Consider the following 26,976-nt stretch of genomic DNA (forward strand, 5'->3'; position numbering starts at 1 on the left):
TTGGAGGCCACTGGGGCTATGCACCTTTAAATCTACATGGAAAACTCATTTCTTTAAAACCACTTTTTGTGTTTAGTTTGGTGTCCTTCCCCCGCACCTCCGATTAGCACGGTTGGCTACGTACAGTGCGAAATAAGTTCAAAATACATACAACATGCGGTGTGCATACCTACATACACACATACGAATATGAGACACTATTGTGCAAAGTGTAACCAAATTGAAATGGCAATACAAACAACGCCAACGGACGTATTTTCCACGCAGTTTGTATCGTCTGGGCACCGTGCAAAGTTGACTTGCATAGATGGGGCAGCAATAGTGGCTCACGACAACCGTGAATCATCGTTGATGCCAAAGGTCCAGAATTTCCCTTTTAAATCTCAACACATCACAGGATGTGTTGTTCGTGCGTTGCATGTCACGCACCCATGAAGTGCGTGATGGGGAGGATAGAGTATGTGGCATTTCCAATTGTTTTTATTATTTTGCCATGATCAGCACCGTCTTTTCATTGGAACCACAGAGTTGGCTCAATAAAATGGAAAAAAAAGCACTAACCGTTCTGTACATGCGGCGCTCTTTAGGCACACGTGGAAGTTATTTGTGCGTGTCCGTCTATCAAATGTGATAACAAAATTGTCGGGTTGAATTTCTCTATCAGTACCGAATTCCAAAGAGCCGACTCAGCCTCAAATGAGTACCTGGTGTGGGTGGGCGTGGTGCTAGCCACCCACCCCCTCGTGTGCCATTCCGGCCTCCCATAGTTTCTTCCCGACAAAAGTTCAACAAAGTTCAACATACACACGTGCTCGCCAACAGCACTTTCCCCAGCAGTCTGTTAAGGCTACGCTGGGGGGGGGGGGGGCGGTAAGAAGAAGACCATATTAATAAAAAGTGTGCCGTACTTGGCCCTTCCCCTCTTCAACCATTATATATACGGAGTGGTAGCTCTTGTAATCTCTCATTTACTTGATACAGCTGTCGTGGCTGTGACGGTTCCACCTGAAGACGGAAGCTTGTGTTGCCTCCGAAACGTCGTGATTTTTATTTTATTTTACTTTTATTAATTTAAATTTTTTTTATCTACGTGACTTTACCGGAAAAAACCTAAGAATATGAATCCTTGCAGTCACGAAAGCTTCAAATCTAGAAAAAAGACCTTTGCCTTCTTTGTGTTAGCAGGATGTGCGGAAGACGGGCTTGGAGGGCGAGGCGGAGCGCGTGAGCGAGCAGGAGGAGCTGGCGCAGCAGTACGAGGTCATCCTGCAGGAGTGCGGCCACGGCCGCTTCCAATGGGGCCTCTTCTTTTCGCTGGGCCTGGCGCTCATGGCGGACGGAGTTGAGATGTTCGTGGTCGGCTTCGTGCTGCCCAGTGCCGAGCGCGACGTCTGCTACAGTCGCGAGAACAAGGGCTGGCTCGGTGCGAGCACGTTCACCTACACCACCCCGGGACCCCACGCGAAGTTAACATGACATCAACGTTGATAATTGGTTTTTTACCCTTCCATCTGGCAACAAAACTGACACCTTTTTTTACAAGGAGTCATGTTTGCATAGACCACAATACCTGCAGTCATAATGCAAACAAAAAACATAACTCTGATAATGTGCACTGTCCTTGAAGTTGATTGGTCCACACCCGAGACAGCTTTCCTTAGAGCCTAGTCTCACATGGATTGGACCAGATGGCGCCTTTTGGCGTCATCTGGTCCATTATGACTGCAGGTATTGTGGTCTATGCAAACATGACTCCTTGTAAAAAAGGTGTCAGTTTTGTTGCCAGATGGAAGGGTAAAAAAACAATTATCATATGTTTTACTGGCAAATGAGGATCCAATGGTGACATCAACGTTCTTTGGTTCTTTCGGTAAAGTCACGTAGGTATAAAGGTAAAATAAATCACGACGTTTCGATTGCAACACAAGCAATCATCATCACCGAAAGAACCAAAGAGTATGGATTCCTGCAGTCACGAAAGCTTCAAATCGAGATGACATCAACACTCGATGAGGTGGAGCGGTTGGTGCAGTGGTTGGCATGCCGCGTCATGAACTCGGCGACCTGATTGACTGCTAGTCCAGGCAGCGACGACTCGTGTCAGTGGCACTGATATCTGAACCGGTGCTGAAACCCCCGATTGCACCAGCACAGTGAATAATTACTAATATAATGAGCCAAGAATGTGTGTGTGTCCCGCACGTGACGTCACTCCACATGAGGCCCTCCCCCCCGTCATTCATAATCATGAGCGGATGACGTGAGACCCCCCCCTCCTCATTAATCATTAGCGGGTGACGTCACTCCACATGGGGCACCCCCCTAATCAATAATCATAAGCTGATGACGTCACTCATGTGCACCCCACCCCCTCATTAATAATCATGAGCGGGTCAATATGGCTATAGGGTAGTAACCAAATAAGTTATCACGTGATCATTATTTTTTTAATTGGTCCTTAAAATTGCTTTACTTACCACCGCAAAAGTCGTGCCACCTCGAGTGATACTGGACAGCTGCTCTGGCCCATGGACTGTCAGTGGGTTATTCTCCATCGGCCCGCGGGAATGTGGAGTCTCCACCACGCGCTCACTCGACACTTCACGACAGCTCCAGTGACCGCACACCAGTTATCAATGTATGTGCTGTGAGCTGGGATGCCAGTCTATTCAGGGGGTTTTGACCACGCGAAGAAATGCGGTTGCGTGGAAACGCAACACGCGCGCAAACGCACAAATGGATGCGTGTCAGCTGCTCGCTAACACCCACGCACAACTGGTGCGTAGCATCATGTTTAATTGTTAAATTAAACTGCCGATCTTTCTCCAAACATATGTTTCTGAGGTTTGTATCGGTAAGCCAGCCTCAGTAGGGTTCACAGCTTTGTACTAACGTGGAGTTGTGAGTTTCCAAATTCATGTGAGGGCCCCTTATCCGGTGACGTTAGGGCTTGGGTCACTGGGTAATAACCGAGTAATTAAAACATAACGTTTGACCCTTGCCAGAATAGCTACGATCGTATCTAAATTGAGAGAGAAGTACTGACAAGTAGATTGTCAGCTTATGCATATACAGTGTGTGTGTGTGTAAATATGCAAATCGCGTGCATTCATGCATTACATGGGAATGTGGTGATTGGTGTGCACGTGCTGTGCGGTTTGTGTGGGTATGTGTGGGTGGGTATGTGATATGTTGCACGTACCGGTGTAGATTTGTACGATTCAAAGTGCGTTTGCGCGGAGTGGCGGTGCAGTGGTGCGCGCACTTCACTATGGGGCCGTCCATAAATGACGTCACGCACCTAGGGGGGGGGGGGTCAGACATTTGTGACGATGTGTGACGAGGCGGGGGGTTGAGAAATGTGACGTCACATCAAAATGCGCAACTTTAAATAAATATAGAATTGTTATAACAACACTCCTACAACATCAGAGTGCAGCGCCACAGTGAATACGCACTACAATGACAATAGTTTAAAGCGATTTGAAGCAGGTTTTATTTTCAAAATGGAAATATGGTTTTGAGGGGGGGGGGGGGCAGAGCTTTGTGACGTCATATTTGAGGGGGTCTGACTTTTTGTGACGCCGTGTGACGAGAGGAGGGGGTGCGGTCAAAAATCGTCAAAAACCGCGTGACGTCATTTATGGACGGCCCCTATGAACGTGTGTTCAATTCCCACCCGTGGCTTGCATGAGTGGCGAGTGATGTCCAAACCTGCACTGTGCCTCCCCAAGGTTGACTTAGCCTTAAATTAGTACTCGTTGCATTGTGTAAGCATCGACACTGGAGAGACAAAGGTGTCCGGCCGCGGTGCTGGCTCCGCCGCACGTTCGTCTGTGTGTCCCACGTTGGCCTTGAGAGGTGATCACTAACAGTAGTTGCCCCAGCATGTCGCCAAAGCCTGCATGGGGATTCTAGATTTGAAGCTTTCGTGACTGCAAGGATTCATATTCTTAGGGTTTTCGGTAAAGTCACGTAGGTAAAAACATTAAAATTAATAAAACTAAAATTAAATAAAAATCACGACGTTTCGGAGGCAACACAAGCTTCCGTCTTCAGGTGGAACCGTCACAGCCACGACAGCTGTATCAAGTTGAAACGTCGTGATTTTTATTTTATTTTACTTTTATTAATTTTAATGTTTTTACCTACGTGACTTTACCGAAAAAACCTAAGAACCTGCATGGGGATCTCTATCCCTGTGTGCAGTACTTGGAGCATCGTCGCTTGGCATCGTACTTGGTCAACTACTGGGTACCATTGCCTATAAACTATTAACACGAAGCTATATTCATCTTACCAGGTAAGGCCCACTGAGCTCTATAGCTCTTGGCCATTGTTTAAACGCAGCTTTTTAAATGTGGAAGGGAAAACCGGAGGTCCCCGGAGAAAAACCAACGTGACCACGGGGAGAGAGACACGCAAACTGCAAATATACAGCTGTCAGGGTCGCGATCAAACCCACAACCTCATGTATACCAGGCGATGTTGTTAACATCTCTCCACCAGGGCGCCCTAAAGAGAAATGGAGTATATTTGTCCTGTACTCCCTATAAAAGCTGAGTGGATTCTCTTTGTCTTGGTGCACGTGTGTGCGCGTACGTGTGTGCGTGTGTGCGTGCGTGTGTGTGCGTGCGTGTACGTGCGTTTGTGTGCGTGCGTGCGTGTGTGCGTGCGTGCGTGTGCGCGTGCGCGCGTGCGTGTGTGCGTGTACGTGCGTGTGTGTACGTGCGCGTGTGTGCGTGCGTGTGTGTGCGTGCGTGCGTGTACGTGCGTGTGTGTGCGTGCGTGTGCGCGTGCGTGCGTGTGTGCGTGCATGCGTGTGTGCGTGCGTGTACGTGCGTGTGTGTGCGTGTGTGCGTGCGTGCGTGTGTGTGCGCGTGTGTGCGTGTGTGTGCGCGTGCGTGCGTGTGTGTGTGCGTGCGTGTGCGTGCGTGTGTGTGCGCGTGCGTGCGTGTGTGTGTGCGCGTGCGTGCGTGTGCGTGTGTGCGTGTGCGTGCGTGCGCGACAGGCGGTTTCGTGTACGTGGGGATGATGATCGGGGCGCTGCTCTGGGGCGGCCTGGCCGACCACATGGGCCGGAGGCAGATCCTCCTCGTGTCCCTCTCGTTCAACGGCTTCTTCTCCTGCCTCTCCTCCTTCGTGCAGGGCTATGGGGCCTTCCTCTTCTGCCGATTCCTCTGCGGGATCGGGTGAGAGCCTCTTGTGGATCATGGTTTATGATTGGAATTTTTGGTTTTAAAAAAAAATATTTTTGTTTTACATTTTTTTTTTTATTACAACTCAACGCGAGCTCGGTACAAAACGCCGATCACAGAGTGGAGGGGCGGGGGCAGAAACTCAGCGGCCAGATTTTGGGCACGAAAGGTGCCCAACGGAGGGGGGCGGGGGGTGGTGGACGGGGAATTGTGCTCGCTACCCCATCCAGGTGGAGACAATGAGCGGGGGAAGTGAAGATTGATATGGGGAGGGGAAAAGGGAAAGATAGCTGACATACTGGGGGGGGGGGGGGGGGGGGGAAGAACGGGGGAGGGGGAGGAAGGGGAGGGAGGAATTGAGGGGGGTAGAGAAGAGGGGGGTTATGGTTGCATTTTAACAATGTCCACCCGTCCAAAAGGGGCCCACTTAGTCACTCAGCCATCAGCTCGTGCGATCGACTTTTATTGTCGCTGCCGGCACGTTGTTAGTGGTGGGACGACCCTTCGTTTTCACCCGTTGACATTGATTGTTGAGTTTAGGTCAGTTGCTTCGAATGGCGCGTGTAAGAATCAACGTTTAAAATATATATCTTTTGTTTGTTGAATCAATTTGTGACCCGGGCTCGCATCGAATCGAAACACTCTAAAATGCATGTGAACTTACACGTACGTCTTCTGGGTTCTTTCGGTAAAGTCACGTAGAAGGAAAATAATAAAATAATAAAAATAAAACATAATAAAATACAATTCTCACGACGTTTCGGCCACAACGCAAGCAGCCGTCCTCAGGTGAAGAACAGGTCTGTCGGAAAGACAGCGTCTGAATGAGCACCACCAAGCTTAGCAGCGTATATTTAAGCTGGGTTAGGTTATTTCCCTTCTACGTGACTTTACCGAAAGAACCAAGAAGATGAATCCTTGCAGTCACGAAAGCTTTAAATCGCAATTTACACGTACGCGTCATTGTGGGTAAATCGCTGACCTGTCGCTTCATCGGTACATTTTCACGATCCTGGTGTTGCACCTTTTGAGTCCCAGCCACGATCAACTCAGCCGTTCACCTCTCTGAGATACCTGCAGGAGGCAGTAAAGCAAATAGGTGGTTGAATTAAATTAACAGATTGGGAGTTTTCTCACCTTGATTGCACGCATTTGCGTCAAGCACTCACGTTTCCTCATATCCGCAACAAAAATATGAAGAAACATTCCAAGAAGGAGCCTCGTGATGAGAATATTGAGACTCAGCGACGTTTCGTGAGCACACATACTTTTGATTGGCTAAATGAAGGCGTACGCATGAATGAGAAAAGTACTCACGTCTCAGATTTGTTGATGACATGGTCATCATAAAAAAATACTTTTCCAATAAATTAATATAAACTATTGAATAACTTTGACAAAGCAGGTTGTAATGCTGGGCTGAAGATAAATATGAGCAAAGCAAAAGTTGGGAAAAATGTAAGCAATTGTGGAAGTGACACAACTGGAATTCATATATACCCACCACGATATGTCCTTAACGAAGTTTCTACTGCGGCACGGAAGCTCTACGCGTTTTTTGGAGAAACTCATGAATGATAAAAAAAAACGTATCAGGAGTGTGCTCCATGAAAAAAAAAAGTTACCGTGTAAACCAGCTGTGTGCAAATAAACCATGGGAATCAAACAGAGCGGCGACATTCATAGGCGATGTTTTGTGCCGCACCTGCGCTGGATTACGTATTTCAGAAAATCGGAGCCATGTGTACCCACTAATTGTGTGTGAGGGTTCAATACAAAATCTCACGCCACGTGGAACCACATCAAGCGGCAGCCACAGAGAACAGCGGAGTGGATGACTACTTAATGATCAGTTTCATGAAACAAAAGTCATTGGGTTGTTTTTTTTCCCCACGTAAGATCGTACGTGCCAAGTATTTGATCAATCACATTTCCGGCGCATTTCTTAAAGCCCAGTAGCTCCTTTTCTTGGCAGTCTAACGTTTGCCAGAACTATGATTGACTGCGTGTCCTTAAAACTTTGTAATGCTGTGTAATTCTATTCTACACATATCATGGGTTGTCTCACAATATACAACCCAATATGATTGGCATCCCTTCTTGCCCGCCAAATTTGCTCACCGTGCTTGCCAAATCTGTACAGAAGAAGAGCATTTGCTACGCGCCTCTCTAGAAAACACACACATTCCTCATACTTCGATTTGATCAAGTATTTTTTAATCCGACCGTTTAAAATGAATTTCCCGGACCCCATTCTCTGGCAACTCGTTCGTGATTTCGTTTAACCGAGGAGAACTCAAGAGACACGGATAGTCTCGTTGCCAATGGTGGCCTCGGTCGCTTGCAACTGCGGCCTCGGTTGCTTGCAATTGCTCAGTTGAGGTTTGTTATTTATCTTACCAGGTAATGCCCTCTGAGCTATGTAGCTCTTTTTCAGAAGCGACCTGGCCACAAATGATAGCTCAACGACGTGGCTTTTCACGTGGACATTTATAGCAGCCAAAAAGTGGGGGACCCGGAGAAAAATCCACGTGACCACGGTGAGGGAGACACGCAAATTCCAAATACACAGCAGCAGGCATCAGGGCCGGGATCGAACCCACGACTTCCTGTATGCCAGGTAAGGTAGTTAACATCTCAGTTGCGTCACGCATTAACGGTGTGCGTGGATGATCGTGTACCCCATGCGTGAGCAAATAGGATGCGGATGTGCATGTGCAGTTTGTGAATGTTGTTGTCTCATACCCGTGGGTTTGCTTGAGGTACCGTGGGCTTCCTCTCACGCACAAATTGTGCCCATTAAGGAAATGGCCAAATGTCCCAAGCGGCAACCTCCTGCACGAGCCTTCAGAGTCAGTTGATGCTTTTTACATGAATACTTTATAATAGTCGGAGAGCCTGCGTATTTTAAAGGAATGGTTTTGGAGTTACTCGTCTCCATTGGCAAATCCGGAACCTGAAGTACAAATTCCGCATTCCTATGACAAGGGGCCCAGCCTTCCCACAAGACGACGTGAACAACGGGAACGTAACAAAGTCATGATTCGTCGGTTAAAATAATGTCTTACGCTCACGACGCACGCATCAAATCGCATTGAACGTACGTAACTAGTTCACACAAACCCCGCAGCCAACAGATGCACTGCACTAACCACGATTCGTAACCCTAAATTGTGGCAATTCATTGAATTGTGGCGGGGGGGGGGGGGGGGGGCATGAATTGTTACTTTGCCCAGTAAATAAAGGACAGGGGGTGGAGTGGTGGCGCAGCTGTTCACGCACTGCTACGAGAACCTGACGACCCGAGTTCGATTACCAGCCACGGCTAACGTCAGTGGCGAGTGGTATCTGAACCAGTTCTTGGCTCCCACCCCAATTTACCAACTCACCCTCGCCAGCGTGCTGAAGTAAGGCCAAGCAATACTCATAAACAGACACGGCATGGACAGGCCGTCACCCAGCAGTGGATTGGCAAAGGGCTGGCTGTATTTCATCGTTGCTTACATAACTAGAAAATTAAGAGCGCAGTAGTTCTTGAATAAAAAAAATAAAATTGGAACAGAATCCTTGAGTGCACCATCTTCTACAATGGCGTCTGCCCAACAGTTGCTGTGCAACTCATTTGTGTGTCTTTGCCTCGGTTGTGCGTCGATTTCCGTCGACCGTTGTTATTCTCGCAGCATTGGCGGCGCGGCGCCGATCGTCTTCTCGTACTTTGGCGAGTTCCTGTCACGGGAGAAGCGCGGAGAGCACCTGAGCTGGCTGTGCATGTTCGGCATGATCGGCGGCATCTACGCATCCGCGATGGCCTGGGCCATCATCCCGCACTACGGTGAGTCTGCTCGCCGTCCCCTCCAACTCTTCCCTCTTAATCGGCTTTTATGTTTTTTCTCTGTACACAGCACAGGTTCAGCATGAGATAATAGTACCGCAGCGATAATGAGATGGTAAAGTTGCAGCTCTGCAATTGCCTGCTCGTACGACTGCCGTCAGATGGGGCCTCCCGTAGCGGGCGTTATCGAGATTCCTTTTTTTTTCTTCTTGGTTCTTTCGGTAAAGTCACGTAGAAGGGAAATAATGAAATAATAAAAATAAAACGTAATAAAATAATTCTCACGACGTTTCGGCCACAGTTTTTTTGGCCTACTCTTCCACGCTGGTCAAACGTCGCGGAACAGGTGGGAGTGCCCACACTGTACCCCCACCGCACGCGACCTACCGATTTGCTAAATGTGGTGACCTTATTCACACCGCTGGGTGGACAGGGGTTGGGACAGATTTAAGAAACTTACCCATTATGTCGACTGCCACTTGGGAGATCAAACCAGTGCCCTCTGAATGCAAGTCTATTGAGCTAACGATTATACAACTGGCAACATACCCACTCATAACAATAATACCTTTTCTAAATTAATAATAATAGCACTGAGTATGAAGACGTTTTAATGACCAATCTGTATCGGGAGGTTTCAACAATTCCATTATTGAGAGTTCTGCACGCTGGAGGAAATCCAGAGTACAAGACCTGGAGAAACTCGACGCATACAAGGGGATAACACTCCACAAGGTACCATGCAGACGGATTCAATCGGTTTTTTTTTCACGGCCATGTGATGACCGCCCTCCAGCCCAGCAGATTTGGAAGCTTCACAAATCTGTGCGATCTGTCAACCTTCGCTTCCTAAGTGCTGGGACCGAGAGGCTGCGCCAAACTAGCGCCGCACAAACTCGCTCTGCTGAACTTCAAACAACCCTGAGCGAGGCAGTGATGCACAAATTAGTCATACGTCAAAGCGTCTCCGTGAAAGAAAAAAACAACCGAGCATGAAGCAGTGCTCAGCCCACGTTGTCAGCCCTTAGACAGGAGTGGAAATTCCACATTCCTCTGGCTGGGTTCGTTTTGTTGACGTTCCATGAAACATTTCCCATTTTTATTGATTCCATCCTCATCTGGGGATTTCGTTGAGAACCTTCAGTGAGCGAGCTTGGGCGCTCGTCCGCATCGCCGTCCAGTGTGAATGAAACGGGCGTAAACAGAACACGACCACTGCCACCGTTATCAAACACTGAATGACAGTGTAACAAGCAATAATGTATTCATCAAAGATAACATTTTGGACATTGGCCCACCTCTCTGCGCTGAAACAAAAGAGACATTGCGTTTTAATGCTACTTTTCTATTTTGGTGCCATTTCTTAAATTGTCTCGTCATTTTTTATTTGGCTTGATATTCAGGTTTTAATTTGCGTGGTAGTGGTTGTACCTGGGATTTGGTCCTTATATATAATTCATCTACAGCGTTATGGGATGATATTAGCATGAATAATGCTCTATCGAATGAAAGTATTATGATTAATAGACTCTTCAACCGTGCTTGCAAATGTAGATTCTCTAACTTTGAATTGCTGTTATTTGACTGCAAAGCTTAGGTTTATCAGCTATTTGTTTTTAAAAGTGGCCCTGAAATCATATTTATTCGTTAAGATACAGTGTGGCTTTACATCGTCTCTTAAGCGCGACTGCATCTCAACGTGCTCTACAGAAACAGCGAGCTTATTTATCATGGAGAGCTAGGGGTAGTCATAGGCAGAGGGAAAATAGCAATGTCTTGAGCCTGGACTTGAACAGGAGTAAGTCGCAGGGGCAAAGATAGATTTGTGGACTGAGTGCAACTTTTGCGGAGATCTAGAAGCGAGTTTCCCCTGGCGGCAGGCATGCTCAAGGCCAAAATAAACAGCACTTTAAAATCCATTAACTCTCCCCGCGTCTCCTTACATTTTTCTGTGATGCACAGAAGCATTATCTGCACCTAACAACACACTGGTTCTGATACTTTTTAAGTGCTCATAATGACCAAGTGGCTACATGCACATTTCTGCCCGCATTCAGATCTGCACACACACACACACAATTGTATTTATGCTTCAAATATTTAAAGTGCAGTACAAAGCAATCGCTCTTGTTGATTTCCTTTTGCTACGATTGCCTTTTTAATGAGGTGGGATAGACACAATCCAGGCATCCACTCTTGATAGGAGAGATATTTAATGCTACAATATAATTCATATAAGCACCGTGAATTGTGAGTTGGCAAGAAAACAAAAAAAACTGCGCTCGCGCACACACCTTTTGGCGTGGCCTTCATGATGGGGTTTTGAGTCGTGGTGCAAATGTGGACGAGTGCGCTGCGAATTGACGTCATTGCCCGGAATTTTTTGCGAAGGCAACGGCCGACCCAACGATATCCTTATTACGATCTCCACGGCCTTGTTATGCACGGGCCTTTCTCTAGGAAGTCAATAATTGGTCTCAGGTATTCCAAACTGGAACCCCGTGAAGGCTGTTTGAGGCCTTCCCATGTCATGATGGCTGTGGAGTCTGTTTGGCCACACTTCGTCCACGCTCGTAAGTGCGGGTTAAAGGGACGACCCACGAACATATCCTACTCACCACGGATGTAATCATTGCTGATAAATTGATTACATGTTTCCAGGTTCTTAGTGCAGTGGGCTAACCACTGCACCACCGCTCCACCAAAACCCCAAAGGCATCCTGTCTCACTGATTCGAAACAAGCAATGGACAGGTATTGATGTCCATTGCCAGCAGTGAGTCAGTTGTGGAATTTCCACATTTAAATGGCAGGGAACAGTCTTCCTTAAGGAGACCACTGTTTCCCTACTAGAAATAAATATATAGGTATACAATAATTGATCAAATTCATGAGTGTACAACTTTATATTTTTACACTTCAGCCGAGTCACGGATGTTCAAAACAAACTCTCTAATCTGCATCGCAATCAGCCACACCTGCCTCTATAACCACAACCCGTGCAGGCTCTGGTGCACACATCAGTGTTCGATCGTACGTGAACGCAACACCTGCAGAGATGCACCAGATTCCCGCGTTGAACAAGCGCAGAAATTGGTTTGGGAAGGGCCACGGAAACAAGCACGGCAATGGAGAGAATTTACAGCACGGGTTAATATGCCGCCACGTCAACATCGTCTGGTTGTGCAGCCTAAGCGATGCGTCTTGAAATCTAGATGTGAAGTTTTTGTCGGATGCGGAAACAAAATGCGGGTTAATCCTGTAGTGCAAAAAAAAAATTCCGCACAAAAAAAACCACGCGCAATTTACTTTTTTTGTCATTGGGGCCGACGCCTTGTAATGGCATGCAGGCGGTTGACCCCCGGGAGCTAACCCAGCTGGAGTTTATGACAACGTTCATCTGTGATTGCCAGGGGAAAGCCTCACCGAGTCATGAGACAATATTGCAATGTTTGACCAATTCTAGAGGAGCGTGAAAGAAAAAAAACACACCTGCGGAGATAACCCATCAAAGCACCACACAAATGGGATTCAAGAATGAATTGCAGTGCTTCTCAAACGTAGCGAGTTGATTGTATCAGTCTCTTCACTCGTGATTTGCGCACTAAATACGGGATGTTAAATGTGGTTTTCCCTTCGCGTAATCATATTTTCCTGCTCTCTGGACTAAAATGTATATCTAGGTTTAATCGCCATGCGATTCACATCTCGATAGCAGGGCACATTGGTCATTGGAATGCCCCTCGTTGTTAATGAGAGGTAAATTCAGAAATCTCAGAAGTAATTCTTTCAGATCACTTTCCTGAGACCGTTCTCTGCCGTGTGTGACGACGCACCGCCGTCTGTGAGAGTTCTTGAATAGATTATTCATCTCGTGGCAAGACGGCGATAGGCACAATTGGAATATAATGTAATCGGGGAAAACACACACACAATAAAGAATATATTTACAAAAACAGTCTAACTCAGAAGAAATACACTTCCTGGCTCTCCGGCCTTGAGTTTAAGCTTCAGCCTAACACGATCCCACTGCTAAGTAAAAGCCTGTTCGTGAAGCCTCAGCGAGAACCACGACAGCACTCAGCCACTCGCGCCCTCCGGCAGCGACGAACCCGCATCGCCATTCCCGTTGCGCGGGATGTGTGTGCCCCCCCCCCCTCCTCCCAAAAATCCAGCAGTTAAGTTCGCCCCCCGTCAGGTGAGCGGACATCACGGCGCACGGTGCACAGCCGGCGCCAAGCGACACGTTGCAGAGCAAACGCGCGCCGGTGAGCGAGAGATCGCTTGGGTTGCACAGGGGGGGGGGGCGGCAACTCGTCACGTCGTGGTCACGTGAGACGGACGCATTCGTCGGCGACAGCGAGAACGCGCTTTGTGCCGCGAGTGACTTTCACGCCACGTGCGAAATGTACACGAGGCGTTGTTGAGATTGGTGCTCTTTGCGAACTTGTACCGAGTATTTAAATCAATCTCTCCGTATTCAGTATTTGATTTTTTTTTCACAGAGCTGAATAAGCTTCTTCTTGGTTCTTTCGGTAAAGTCACGTAGAAGGGAAGTAATAAAATAATAAAAATAAAACATAATAAAACAATTCTCACGACGTTTCGGCCACAACACAAGCAGCCGTCCTCAGGTGAAAACCAGGTCTGTCGAGGCGACAGCGTCTGAATGAAACAGCACGCGTGCTTGGAGCATATATAAGCTGGGTTGGAAGGGGGGAAAAGGGCGCCTTGACAAAATAATTTGCATATCAAGAGGAATTTAGCATATTTATGGGAAATGCAGGTATGTGATTAGTACTACTTGAATAAGCTTACTAAACAAAATAAACTTTACTTTGGTTAGTGTGCACACATAATATGCTGTAGTGTACACTGCATGCCTTCACCAGACACTAGAGTATATTATTTGTGTACACTACAGTATATGTAGTGTACACTGCAGTATATCCATAAGGTTGAATAGTGCACCTGTGCCAATTGTAATCGCCATAACAGTTATATTTGTAGCATTCAATGTGGGTTTGGTGAGAGTCTCATTCCAGCGTGAGTTGTATCGTCTCCAGAGTTTGACTAAAGAATGTAACCAACTTAATAGATTTCCAAAAGAAAAATTGATGAACAGGGCCATAATGTATGATGTGTCTAAATAAAAAATCCAATTTCTCAGAATTACACATTTGTAAAGTTACACTTTAAAAATAATCATATCTCCAAGTAATGACCCAGTTTCAAGAAACTTCACCAAAGTGAAATGGAAAACATGACTTTAATTCAAACCTTCGGCTTTTGTTTTAATCCACCACAAAATGCAGTGACCGTGGCCTCAGCGCTCACAGTGACGGCATTCATGGAGGGAGGCACACGGCTCCGAGGTGGATCTCTGTACGGCTCTCCAGCGTGGGTTGTTGTTTTTTTGGGGGGGGAGTAGCGATTTGTAGCGCGCGTGTTGTTGATCAACTGCAGTTTAATTCCATCTCCCAAAAGAAGCTCCCAAGCACGTGGGTGGCGAAACGTCGGACACCGCCGTGCCGGACAACACGCGGCACGACCCCGAAAAAACCCCCCACATCGGGCAGCTACACAAGCGGGAAGCGTTTAAGACGTTCAAACTAAAACCCAAACGGAATATGCCAACGTCACTCAAAGCGACAACTTTTGTGATCAATAATTCATAGTTCGCATATACATATTTATATTGGTATCTTTCAAACAAAATGTCACGCTCTGTCATTCATATACCCGTTAATTAGAAACAGTCACAACGCCGTCGTGAGAATCGGCATACAATATTAAACAGCTCTGCATCTATACACAGGGCCCTAAAGAGCTGGAGATTTTTTTTCCCCATTGACATTTAATGGGGCCTAGTGCCTCCGCCCCCCCCTACCCAATGGTATGCATCTCATCTGTTTTATGATTCTTTGTTTTATCAGGTCTCGAGTCACGCCCCGGCATATTGTAAGTGTATTCTTGGTTCTTTCGGTAAAGTCACGTAGAATGGAAATAATAAAATAATAAAAATAAAACATAATACAATAATTCTCACGACGTTTCGGCCACAACGCAAGCAGCCGTCCTCAGGTGAAGAACAGGTCTGTCGAGAAGACATTCAGACGCTGTCTTCTCGACAGACCTGTTTTTCACCTGAGGACGGCTGCTTGCGTTGTGGCCGAAACGTCGTGAGAATTATTTTATTATGTTTAAATTTTTTTATTTTATTATTTCCATTCTACGTGACTTTACCGAAAGAACCAAGAAGATGAATCCCTGTAGTCACGAAAGCTTTAAATCGAAATTTATATTGTAAGTGGTTAAGCGGATAAGTCTCCTTGAGGCCACCAAGTCCACCACCCCCTTGCCTAAAACTACCTTGAGCGGGAAATTATCCGAATGCACGTTAATCACGAGGCTAATTCACCATCCTCCTGAATAGCTTCGCCGTTGGTAAATGTTATCATGACACTCCTTGCTCGCGCATTAAAAAAAATAATGACGATGCAATGACATCGATGAAGATAATACGTGGACCAGAAAGCCTGCGGCAGTCTATAAAGCTAGGCGGGAGTGCGTAATTTAAGATTCTGTAACGTAAAATCGTGCATTGGCATGCATGGCTGAGTAGTCCGCAGCCCTATAGCGGTTGTCTGGTTTCGCAGTTATCATTTACACACCTGTCAACCCCTTATCAGTGCCTTCCTTATTACAGACCAATTCAAACCTCGTTGGTCACCCCGTGCCCCTTATACATCTCAACGTTCATCCTACAAAGTCCCATCGCAAGGGAGAAACACAAACAAATAGACACATTTTGTTTGTGCCCGTATTGAAATGACTGTATGCCGTATGGACCTGTAAAATTCAATTTCCCTGTACACGAATACGGGTGAACCGTATGGGTTGACAGGTATGCATCGGCTGTCCGCCTGATGATGCTAGTTGTAATTACTGGCGAAACGTCGTACTCAGATTGTAAATGTTGTGGCTTGGCTCTCCAACACACCGGTGTGCTGTACTAGTGACGAATTGGCATGTTCTGTTCAAGTTCAAGTTCATTTATTAGGTATAGCCCTCTGAGCCATTCGGCTCTTGAATCGGGTGCAACCGCAACAAACAAAAAACATGAACAAAAAAACATCTTAAAGTGAATATGTAACTGAGTGCAAACAGAAAATCCAAGAAAAGACAGAAAAATATTGCAGAAAAATCCACCACAAAATGTTTACGTGACAACCCTTACTAATTGGCTGTGTCGGGTGGTGGCGGGTTTAACAACACATGTATATATTTACGCGATCTAACCCAAAAAAAACCCTCTATCATTGAGGTATGCATTTGCACTCGGAGCCATTTCCACTGCATGCGAGCCAATCGCGCACGCGATCATTAAGAGCCGCGTCCGTAAAGCAAACGGGAGCGCCGTGACAAGTGCGCCGCTGTGGGCCCAAACGGCCGCCGGAACAGCCCCCACCACTCGGTTTGTCCTGAAGTCCCACGGAAAATGACGGGCGGTGACGGGACGGTGTTGAAATTGCCATCCAAACTGGAGGCGGTTGGGCGGGCCGCGCCAAGACTTCAGGCCTTGGCTGGCATCTGCCATAAACATTTGGGGGGGGGGGGAAGAACGGCGGTGTTGATGTTCGGAGAACTTCCATCCCAATTGGATAGAGATGGTCCCCCGGCGAGTTGAAGCGTCGCTAAATTTGTGAACGTGCGGTAACCAGCGTCGAGCCTGTGAAGTACGAGGGCCGTCGAGATGGCGTAAAATGTCCCGCGAATCGTTCGCCGTGAATAATTCACCTGAATCATTCGCCATGAATCATTCGCCATGAATCATTCCCCACGAATTATTCACCGCGAATCATTCGCTCGGAGATGGCCACGTGGCCTGGGGGTACCAGTGCCATGTCTGAGACACTCTTGAGCCAGCACTGCTGACATCCTGGGTTCAAATCAAAGCAGTCGTCCTTTAATTACATTGGGTTCTGAAATGTAACATGTTTATGGTCTCAGCTCTATCAGCAATAACTGCACACACACACACACAATCGGTACTAAATTTTATTTGTCACTTTATTCTGTTCATTTCATTTGTGAGAAATATAACGAGAATCAACTTTGTTTGAATTTAAATGCAACACACACTCTTTGCAGGGCATATAAACATGTATTGCCCCTGTTCTAGATAACACACGCTTGGCTTCAGAACTAGCTATATAATGGCATCTTCTTGGCTCTCTGATAGCAGAACACCACGAGCTCATTGAATGACACTGACGATAAAAATGTAAATACAGCTTCGATTTGAAAAATTCATACTTTGTCAGAATAAACATTGTGAGGCCTTGTCAGGAGAGGCTTTGGTCAGTGGTGGAGCTGGAGGGGTCGATCCTTCATTGCATACATTTGCCATCGAAGTCAATAGACAGCGCCTTCACTCTGGAGGGGACATCCCATTCATCCGTCTTGAGCACACTCTGGAGGGGACATCCCATTCATCTATCTTGCTCACACTCTGGACGGGACATCCCATTCATCCGACTTGATCACACGCCACTGCCAGGCTACATCACGATTTCAAAACAGGTATAAAATAACAATTCACATTTCTTTTCAATCATTGGAATGTTGCAGCATTCAAATGCACGATCGTAGTTAAACTCGTTGTATATCGCCCGGAGTGGCAGTTGGAACAATTGGGGTGCGTGCCACCATCACCTCTACCCGACCAAAATCTCCCCATGGTAACAATGGGGTTTACCACGGCTAATGCAAATCGACATGTCACGTGCGGTGCGGAAAACATGGGCACCTCTTACGTCCTTTTGAAGACATCTGTTCAGCGTGGAGGCGAAGACCCAAACAAAAAACCCTTCAGTCTCGGCTCTTGTGCCAGAAGTGGCATGAGCAAACAAATGCCAGGCTGAACCAGTGCCGCATTAAGCAAGTGCGGGGCCTGTAGCATTTGTTATAAAGGTGCCTTAAATAAATAAAAAAAACACGTCATATTAAAACACACATTTTTTACTTGCATAGCAAAGTAATTGTATTTTTTCATTTGCTATACAGCCAGATAATACGACAAATCGCTAACCTTAAACACCCAGTCGTTCATAAAAGTTGAAGGCGGTATAGTACTATAGTAATAGAGCTAGTGCAGAGTCACTGAACCGGAATTGATAGCTTGAAAGCATTAAGCGTGGGGCTACTATACGTGTAGTACATGTAGGAGCTACACGTGTAGCTACTACTTGTGCTACTAGGATCATCTGGCACTGAGCTGCACCTGTCCATGCACCGCTACCTAACGTCAACGCAGTGTGCGGCCTGCACGTGTTGGTATGCTGCGAGAGAGTGACGCTGAAGCCAAGAGAAAGCGGCTGAAGCCCACCCAGTCCGTTTCATACACAGCACAGGCAGAGAGACACATTTGCATCGCAAATGTGTCTGCGTTTACAATGATTTCTTCACGTCCACGTTAAACTATTGCGGTAAAACACCGCGATGAAATGAGAGCGATGTACCGTACTTTCAGCATGCACCTTCGCTTTGATGTAGATTTGCATCAGCCCCTTTTGTCAAGGTGTTAAGCAAAACAAAATTAACGCGATGTGCTAAACTACGTCTCCTGCCGCCCGTCTCAAGCTCTCTGCCAGAGGTCGCAAACGGGTTTTGATTCCTTACCCGTACCCGGCCGCACCAGGGTCGAAAATGGGTACCCGTACCCGTACCCTACCCGAAATGAGTGACAAACGGTTACTCACCAGTGACTCACGGCCTACCTGTACCCGTATCCGGTCGTACCAGGGTCGCAAACGGCTACCCGTACCCGTACCCGGCCGGGTAGCCGGGTATCGGGTAGGGTACGGGTATCGGGTACCCGGTTGCGACCTCTGCTCTCTGCCTCCCGTAATATTCAATGGGCGCTGTCTGCGAGCGCATTAATGCGTTTCGCGACACATCAAAGAGCCTCGCTGCAGCCGGGAGTGAATAAACCACCGACATCGATCACGCATATATCCAGATCTGCGGAGACTACTCAAACACTGATGATAAAAGAAGACCATTTATTTTTTAATGCAAATTTATGAGTCAAGACGCGAATTCAATTATGTTATTGAAATGGGAGGGGGGGGGGGGATTTAGGAATGTATCTGGATTTAATTTTGGCGAATGGCAACAGCAAACACTAACGTCCATCCTGAAGCACTCACACAGCGAGGCTCAAGACCGAAGAGGAGAGAGAGAGAGATGGACACAGAGCAGTCAGGAACAGTGACTTTTTAAAATCCTTTATATTAAGTTCACTTGCTTGCTTGCTTGCGCGCTTACGACCGTGCAAATCTTTCGGTCGTTTTTTAACCCACTTCCCGTGATCCAATCGAGCTGACATTTTGCACACAGACTCGTTGTGCGTGACAATTATTTTCGTGAAAAATTTTTTCCAAAATTTTCCACTTTTTAGGAATTTTTATTTTCATATTTAATTTAAAATACCAATGTGATAAAAATGAAACTCAAGAAAAACAGAAATGAATAATAAAATAAAACCGATGCCACGCATATAAAGGATTTATAGTGAAAAACTTTGTTTTTACGGGTTAATTTTTTTGCGTTCAGTTCGTTGTCCTGCCCCCCCCCCCCGCGCACCTCACGATTCAGCACGGGTTTGGCTACGCACGGAGCGACAGAAGATCTACGTACGCGCGTACGGAATCAGAACATTTATTATACCGCAGGAGGAATCCGATGAGCTGCAAAGCTCTTTTCTCACAGACGTCCCGGTAGGGGCACGGGGTCAGGACGTTACAACAAACAAACAAACAACACACAAACACGGTAGCAGTGAGTTTTACACGGAGGAGGCTTTCGCGACCAAAATCATCCATAATACAGGCGTTTTGGGTTAGATCGCGTAAATATATAAATGTGTCGTTAAACCCACCACCACCCGACAAAGCCAATTAGTAAGGGTTGTCACGTAAATCTGAGTAGACGTTTCGCTAGTAATTACTCAGATTGTAAATGCTGTGGCTTGGCTCTCCAACACACTGGTGTGTTGCTGTGCTAGTAACGAATTTGCCACGTTCTGTTTACGTTACAACCCTTACTAATTATCTGTGTCGTGTGGTGGCGGGTTTAACGACACGTATATTTACGCGATCTAACTCAAACAAGAACCTCTATTATCGACGATATGAGTGCGAAATACAAGAAAGGTAAACACAACTTGACGTGCACCAAGATCACGCGTGGGGTGTTCATCGTTATTCACCCGTTCAATCCGTGACTACCGTTCATGCGTCGATGCGTCGATGAGGTCCATGGGATCTGCGGCTTCTCACGTGGGACGTGACTCCGCCGAGTAGATCGATGATCTGCCTCCCACAGCCCCCCTTCGATCCACCCTTGCCTCTACCCCCCCCCCCCCCCCCCACACACACACACCACCGCCCCGTGGCCCCTCCAACAACACCGGGGGGGCTTGGCAACCTGCGGCTCCGGAGAACCGCGCACGGCTCTCTAAGGACCTGACTTCGTGACGTTATTCATCAAGGAGGACCACCGTCTCGTATGCACCACGTGCGTTGCGGCCTCTTGGAATATTGAGTTTCTTACCGAATTCGAAGAAAGAAAAAAAAAACCACCACAGGGCTCGTCTTGTTATTTTGGCTGCCGACTCCTGGACGACACAAAGACAAAGATCCCCTGGGGATAGCCTTCGACAGACTATTGGGGCAAGTGCCGTTCGTGAGCACCTACGAAGGCTGCTGCCACGGAACACGATGGGGGTCGTTGGTCAGCACCACGCCCGACCGCCTTTGTCTCTCAAGTGCCGATGCTTACACACCACAGCAGGCACTCATTTAAGGCTGAGTCGACTGAGTGGAGGTCCAGAATTGTCGTCACCGTTGTCTGTTGCTCGTGAGAATCCAACTTGGTTGGTCGCCCGGTTCGCAGCGCAGCATGCTAACCGGTGCGCCACCGCTCCCTCCCCAACGAACCCCCCCCCCCACCCCCCTCAGCCACCCACAACAGCACATAACCTACCCGGCCCGTGTCCCGTCCCCCCTGATGGATGGTGTAATTTCCCGTAATCAGCCGAGGGTGAAAGTGAAAGGGAATGAGGCGTGGAGATAACGGGGTTTGTGCTGACTCCGGTGGCCAGGCGCTGACGTTCTCCCACCCCCCTCCCCGCCCAGCCGCCTGCGATCATTCATTGTCCCCCTCTCCCCTTCCCCTCCACTCCGTCTGCCCCCACCCCCCCAGCCGTCGTGCCCCCCTCTCGCCAGACGGCCCACCACCGCATTCTCTCATTCGCCCTGCCCCCCTCTCTCACCCCCCCCCCCCCCCGCCGCCAAGGCTCAATAAGTCACGGTGGCTAGGAGGTGTTAACTACCTCGCCTGGTATACACGAGGTCGTGGGTTCGATCTCGACCCTGACGCTTGTTGTATATTTGGAGTTTGCGTGTCTCTCTCACTGTGGTCACGTGGATTTTTCTCCAGGTCCTCGGGGTTTTCCCTCCACGTTTAGAAACGTACGTTAGGAGATTATTTGGCTGCTATACATTTACACATGATTATAAGTCACTTCGTTGAGCTTCTGAAAGAAAAGTTTAGTTTAGGAATATTCCCCTGTAATATTTGTTCTCCCGCCCCCCAGAAACCAATGTGAATTCCCCGCCGGGAACTGACATTAAGGAATATTCAGAAGTGTTTATTCCCCTTCTGAATATTGGTTACCCCCCTCATCGTTCTTTGTAGCGAAGTAAACCTAAACCCTAAGCAGAATAAATGTTTATTTAAAAAAAGGTAAAACATGATTTTTTGCTCAAATTATCATCGAAGGCGGTGTTCATCTTTTCTTTACAGCCTTGAGACAGTGGTAACAATTCCACATTCCTACGTTAGGGGGTAAGTCTATGCATAGGAGAAGCCACTGTTGACTTCCCCTGAAAAGTGGTACCCACTTTATCGACCGTGTAAGGATGATGGGCTGAGTTCATCCCTAACCATGATATGAACTCGCAACCTTCCGATTGTAAGCCGCTCACTCTACCGCTGAGCCACTTGGTTGGATTACATTTTTATTTCCCTGGAAGTATAAATTTTGAGCAATATTCATTAACATTTGGCAATTTGGTCCGAAGTATTCATTCACTGGATGGGTATATTTCAGGGTGCTGGACAATGTTTACACTCAAGTTGCTTCACATTGGTTTGTGTGGGATCACATTGGCAATGCTGGTTAGAAAACAATACGAAGATGACAAGCTTACTCTTAAAAGCTATCATTGTCAATGCAAAACATTAAGCTGGGCAAGGTGGAGCAAGCCTTTAATCCAACGCTTTGGAGACAGGGGCGTCCGGCTCATACACAGATTTGTTAAAATCCCAAACCCACTGGGCTGTAGCTTAGTCAGGAGATGGAGGTGGAGCAAGTAGGTTCATGAGCTCATCTCTGCTGATCTTTGAGTATGATGCTGCCTTGCGTGAGGGTCTTCTCAGTTACCTCTCACATGCAATACAAACTAAAGAAATATTGGCTAAACATCCCAATGCATAACTCTACTGAAAAAGAGCATCTGGAGACTCATCATGAAAAACGAAATGACATTATTACATTATTATATCACATGTTTATCAACTTATTGGACACATGAGACCACCATTTTTAGCATCAATAATAGAGTTTTCGTGAATTCTGCAATAAATGATAGCTGATGGGTACATTCATAATTTCCAATAGTGACCAAAAATACATCCAAGACTGGTCCAGAAATTTAAACAAACATGGAACTGGACTAAATGAATTTTGCTGGATGGGTTGAATGTGAAATTTCAATCCTTGATTTCATTTTTATATATAAAAAAAAACATCTTGCCATTTCCTTGACTCCAGCCCTCTGAAAGCAAAATGAAAAAAATGTTCATCAGAGTGGAAAATGTCAAGAGGGATGACGCTGCTTCAGAACGGACGTGGCATGGCAATGTGATCCATTCAGGTTTGGGAGCATGCTATGTGTGTCTGTGTTCGGATGCATTGTGTGCCATGCCGCCTTCATAGGGGCTACTCGCTAACAGCACTTGCCCCAACAGTCTGTTGAGGCTATGGGCTGGGGAGGGGGGAATCTTTATCTTTGTCTTTATAGGGTGGAGCGGTAGTGCAGCTGCTAACCCGGTTGCCCGAGTTCGAATTAGGATTACCAGCCATGGCTCGCATCAGTGGAAATTGATGTTAGCCATGGCCCAATCCACAAATACGAAGGAGACATCACAGCGATACACTCCGCCGCTCCTGACGCTGGTATCCGGCGCGACCGCCTGGACGTGAAATTGTAGTCGCTGCTCTGCGTCTACATCAGCCGTACTCGAAAGAAGCGGGAATTATCTGAGCCACTCTTGTGCCTCCCCTAGGTCAGAGGTCGCAACCGGGTACCCGATACCCGTACCCTACCCGATACCCGGCTACCCGTACCCGGCCGGGTACGGTTACGGGTAGCCGTTTGCGACCCTGGTGCGGCCGGGTACGGGTACGCGTAGGCCGTGAGTCACTGGTGAGTAACCGTTTGTCACTCATTTCGGGTAGGGTACGGGTACGGGTAGGGAACGGGTACCCGTACCCGGCCGGGTACGGGTACGGGTAAGGAATCAAAACCCGTTTGCGTCCTCTGCCCTAGGTTGACTCAGCCTTAAGCGAGTTCCTGGTGCGGTATGTAAACGTCAGCACCGGGGAGACAAAGGTGGCCGGGCACAGTCCTGGCCACATCACCTCCTGATGCGTCAGTCGTGGCCACAATCGGTGTTCCCAGTGAGCACTTGCATCCACAGAGCGTAGGCTACACAGGAAGGGGGTGGGGGAGAATCTTGTCTTTTTTTGTAGAGCAATAAATAAGACTGTCTCATATGCTACAGCTTGATAGAACGTGCAGCAACACCTTGCGAGGAATAGTTTTCTGGGTTTTTCAAGATTAATTCGCAGCGCTCAGCTGCGATCTGATGGCGTGCAGGAAACACTCACGACTCAGCATCAGCCCTGCGTGCCGCGAGCTTGTCTTGTGGTTGCTGTTCGCTCGTGCCATCTGTTTTGCGAGCGAGGGGCGGTTAATGATGTCCCAATGTGTTTGCGGGTGCACGCGCGCATGCATAAAATGCGAATTGCCATGATTCGTGCAAAAATTAATAGAGCCTCCGGTGCGTCGGTCTCGTGCTGACTGCGTTGGTTGTGCGATTCGGCTGAGGCTGTGCGAGCAATTTCACTTCGCTTGGGCAAATGTTGCGCAGCGCTGAGTGCGCTCCGTGTGACCTGAGCATCGTTTCTGGATGCGGTTGACATCGGCGGCGAATATCTGATCCTGTCCCGAGTCTCGCCTAGGTTGACTTCGACCGCAAATAAGTACATCAGCGCTGGGGAGACAAACGTGGCCGGGCGTGCTCCTGCCCCCCCCCCCGCCCCCTTTGTATAAGGCGCTCTCTAAGAGCACTTGCCCAACAGTCTATTACGGGGTGATCCTTTCCTTTGTGTGATGGTCCAGGCAGTGTTTTATGTTATTCCTGGGTGTCCCTACGAGGTTAGCTCTGGCTTAAACGAGTACCTATCGCGGTGTGTAAGCGTCGTCACCTGGGGAGACGTAAAGACGGCCGAGCATTGTCTGGCCACACAACCGTCTTGTGCGAGCCGTGCCGGCCTTGTTGGCAGGTACCAACCGACCCGCCCCTGCTAGACATGGATGGGAAAAGAGCTTTGCAGCTCATCGGATTCCTCCAGTATCAATACATATTCTGATTCTCACAGCACTTGCCAACCCCCTTCCCGCTCAACGCGGGATCTCTTCTCGTGTCCATGCAGGCTGGAGCTTCAGCATGGGCTCCGCGTACCAGTTCCACAGCTGGCGCGTGTTCGTCATCGTGTGCGCCCTGCCCGCCGTGTCGGCCGTCGTGGCGCTCACCTTCATGCCGGAGAGCCCTCGCTTTCTCCTGCAGGTATGGCCGCCCGCCTCCCCTCGCCTCCCAGCACCACACAACCCCGTGCCGCCACCGCCGTCACCGCCGCCCGCCCGCCACCATCAACAACAACAACAGCAAACAGAAATCATCACGATAACAGCGACGTACAAGAGATAAGCATGGCATCGTCATTCGTACGGCAAGAACTGGCTCACTGTTGCAGGGTCAGAGGCCTTCTGTGGCAGCACAGTGTAGGAGGAGCAATACACCCCAGGCAAGCATTTGTATGGAGGAAATTAATAATTTCTATAAATAATGGCCTTCTACTTACTAAGGAAAGCCTCAAGCAAGCCTCAAGACATTTTCAGTATGGTCCTGCTTCGGATGTTTTGATCGGCTCCCTTTTGAGAATTTTGTTTCCGTGTGCGAAGAAACTGAAGTGAATGGAGAAACCTCCACGCATGTGTCGGGGATGGCACTTGATAGAACATCTGTATGGGAAGGTCAGTGACCTACTTATTCTGCTGATGCGCTAGGCACCCAAAATATCCCTGCAGGTGGCTGTCACATGCACGGTATCACCACAATATACCAAACGCACCGCCGAAATGCTGGATGACAGGTGTGACCACTGCACTGACTGTCAGCAATACCCTGTGACCACCATCACATAGGTGAGCAGACGATAAGCCTGCTGGGTAATGGTATCCGCTGTACACAGGGCCGGGTTAAGATTGTGTAGGCCCCTGGGCTACAGGTACTGTGAGGCCCCCAGTAATATTTTCAAAAGGAAAACTAAGTTAAAGAGAAATAAAATGTATTTTTACAAGGCAAACAACAAATGAAATTCGGCATTCACAAATGAAAAATAACTTTTCACCAGAGGTCGCAAACGGGTTTTGATTCCTTACCCGTACCCGTACCCAGCCGCACCAGGGTCGCAAACGGGTACCCGTACCCGTACCCTACCCGTACCCGGCCGGGTATGGGTAGGGTACGGGTATTGGGTACCTGATTGCGACCTCTGGGATGAAGCCATGTTGCAGGCACGGGTGGGTTGATTCTAGGAACTTGAATTGTGAGAAGAGACAAGACGTTGGGAAATGAGTGACAAACGGTTACTCACCAGTGACTCACGGTCTACCCGTACCCGTACTCGGCCGCACCAGGGTCGCAAACGGGTACCCGTACCCGGCCGGGTACGGGTAGCCGGGTATCGGGTAGGGTACGGGTATCGGGTACCCGGTTGCGAGCTTTGCCCTAAAGCCCCGTGCCTTCATCCGGCCCTGGTTGTACATTGCGATTGAGGATTCCCGTGGATACATCAGTTAATTCTATTACTGTAACTTTTCATCACAACTATAATTGAAATCAGGACATGGAGGAAATGGTATAGTAACCGTGGTTATTATTTAATTGAGTAATATCTCGGCCATATCTACTCCATGGAGAATGAATTACCTAACTCCCATCACTGAATATTCCAAAACAAAACACAGAGAAATAAAATAATAACTCGGCCGCAATTTTGTATTCATAAAGAATACGTTCCAGATGTTGGGCTGGCGTGAGGCTTCGAGTCAGGATTCGCTTGATAAATACCACGCTGACGCTCGCTCATGTCGAGTTGCTGGGACCAGACATATCCACACTCGTGGCACATCAGGAAGGGCAGCAGGAGTTTGGTGTGCTGTGTTTGCGATGAGTCGAGTGACTGGCATGCAACATCTCCCCTGGTAACAAAAAGACCAATCTTCTTGGTTCTTTCGGTAAAGTCATGTAGAATGGAAATAATAAAATAATAAAAATAAAACGTAATGAAATAAATATTTTTTTATATTATTATTTTAGTATATTATATTATTTTTTCAGAGTGGATTTGAAATTGCTGTTGTGAATGCTGCTGTGGCTATGCCACATTGCACATTCCAAAGCATTGGTCTTTTTCGATTTAAAGCTTTCGTGACTGCAGGGATTCATCTTCTTGGTTCTTTCGGTC

At 47.7% G+C, this 26,976-nt stretch overlaps 1 protein-coding gene and 1 long non-coding RNA gene across 4 annotated transcripts in view; one reads left to right on the forward strand and one right to left on the reverse strand.

The window, feature by feature from the left end:
* LOC133343865 (synaptic vesicle glycoprotein 2C-like) overlaps positions 1-26,976 on the forward strand; it is a 64,320-nt gene that overhangs the window by 15,714 nt on the left and 21,630 nt on the right. For both annotated transcript variants that reach the window (XM_061553799.1, XM_061553798.1), the window contains exons 3-6: positions 1,186-1,423; positions 5,012-5,192; positions 8,879-9,030; positions 24,880-25,013. In XM_061553799.1, coding sequence (XP_061409783.1) covers positions 1,186-1,423; positions 5,012-5,192; positions 8,879-9,030; positions 24,880-25,013 — 705 coding nt within the window. The remainder of the gene's footprint in view (positions 1-1,185; positions 1,424-5,011; positions 5,193-8,878; positions 9,031-24,879; positions 25,014-26,976) is intronic.
* LOC133343866 (uncharacterized) lies at positions 1,329-26,872 on the reverse strand. Of its 2 annotated transcripts, none has more exons than XR_009755288.1 (4): positions 24,980-26,872; positions 6,181-6,272; positions 5,026-5,180; positions 1,329-1,439 (listed from the first exon to the last, which is right to left on the reverse strand). It is a non-coding gene; the product is annotated as an uncharacterized LOC133343866 (long non-coding RNA). The 2 variants fall into 2 exon arrangements; XR_009755289.1 differs by lacking the exon at positions 1,329-1,439 and adding an exon at positions 2,851-3,301.

This window comes from Lethenteron reissneri, chromosome 18, assembly GCF_015708825.2.
Source record: "Lethenteron reissneri isolate LAM-NWPU_2019-01 chromosome 18, ASM1570882v1, whole genome shotgun sequence".
NCBI classification, from domain to species: Eukaryota; Metazoa; Chordata; class Hyperoartia; order Petromyzontiformes; family Petromyzontidae; genus Lethenteron; species Lethenteron reissneri.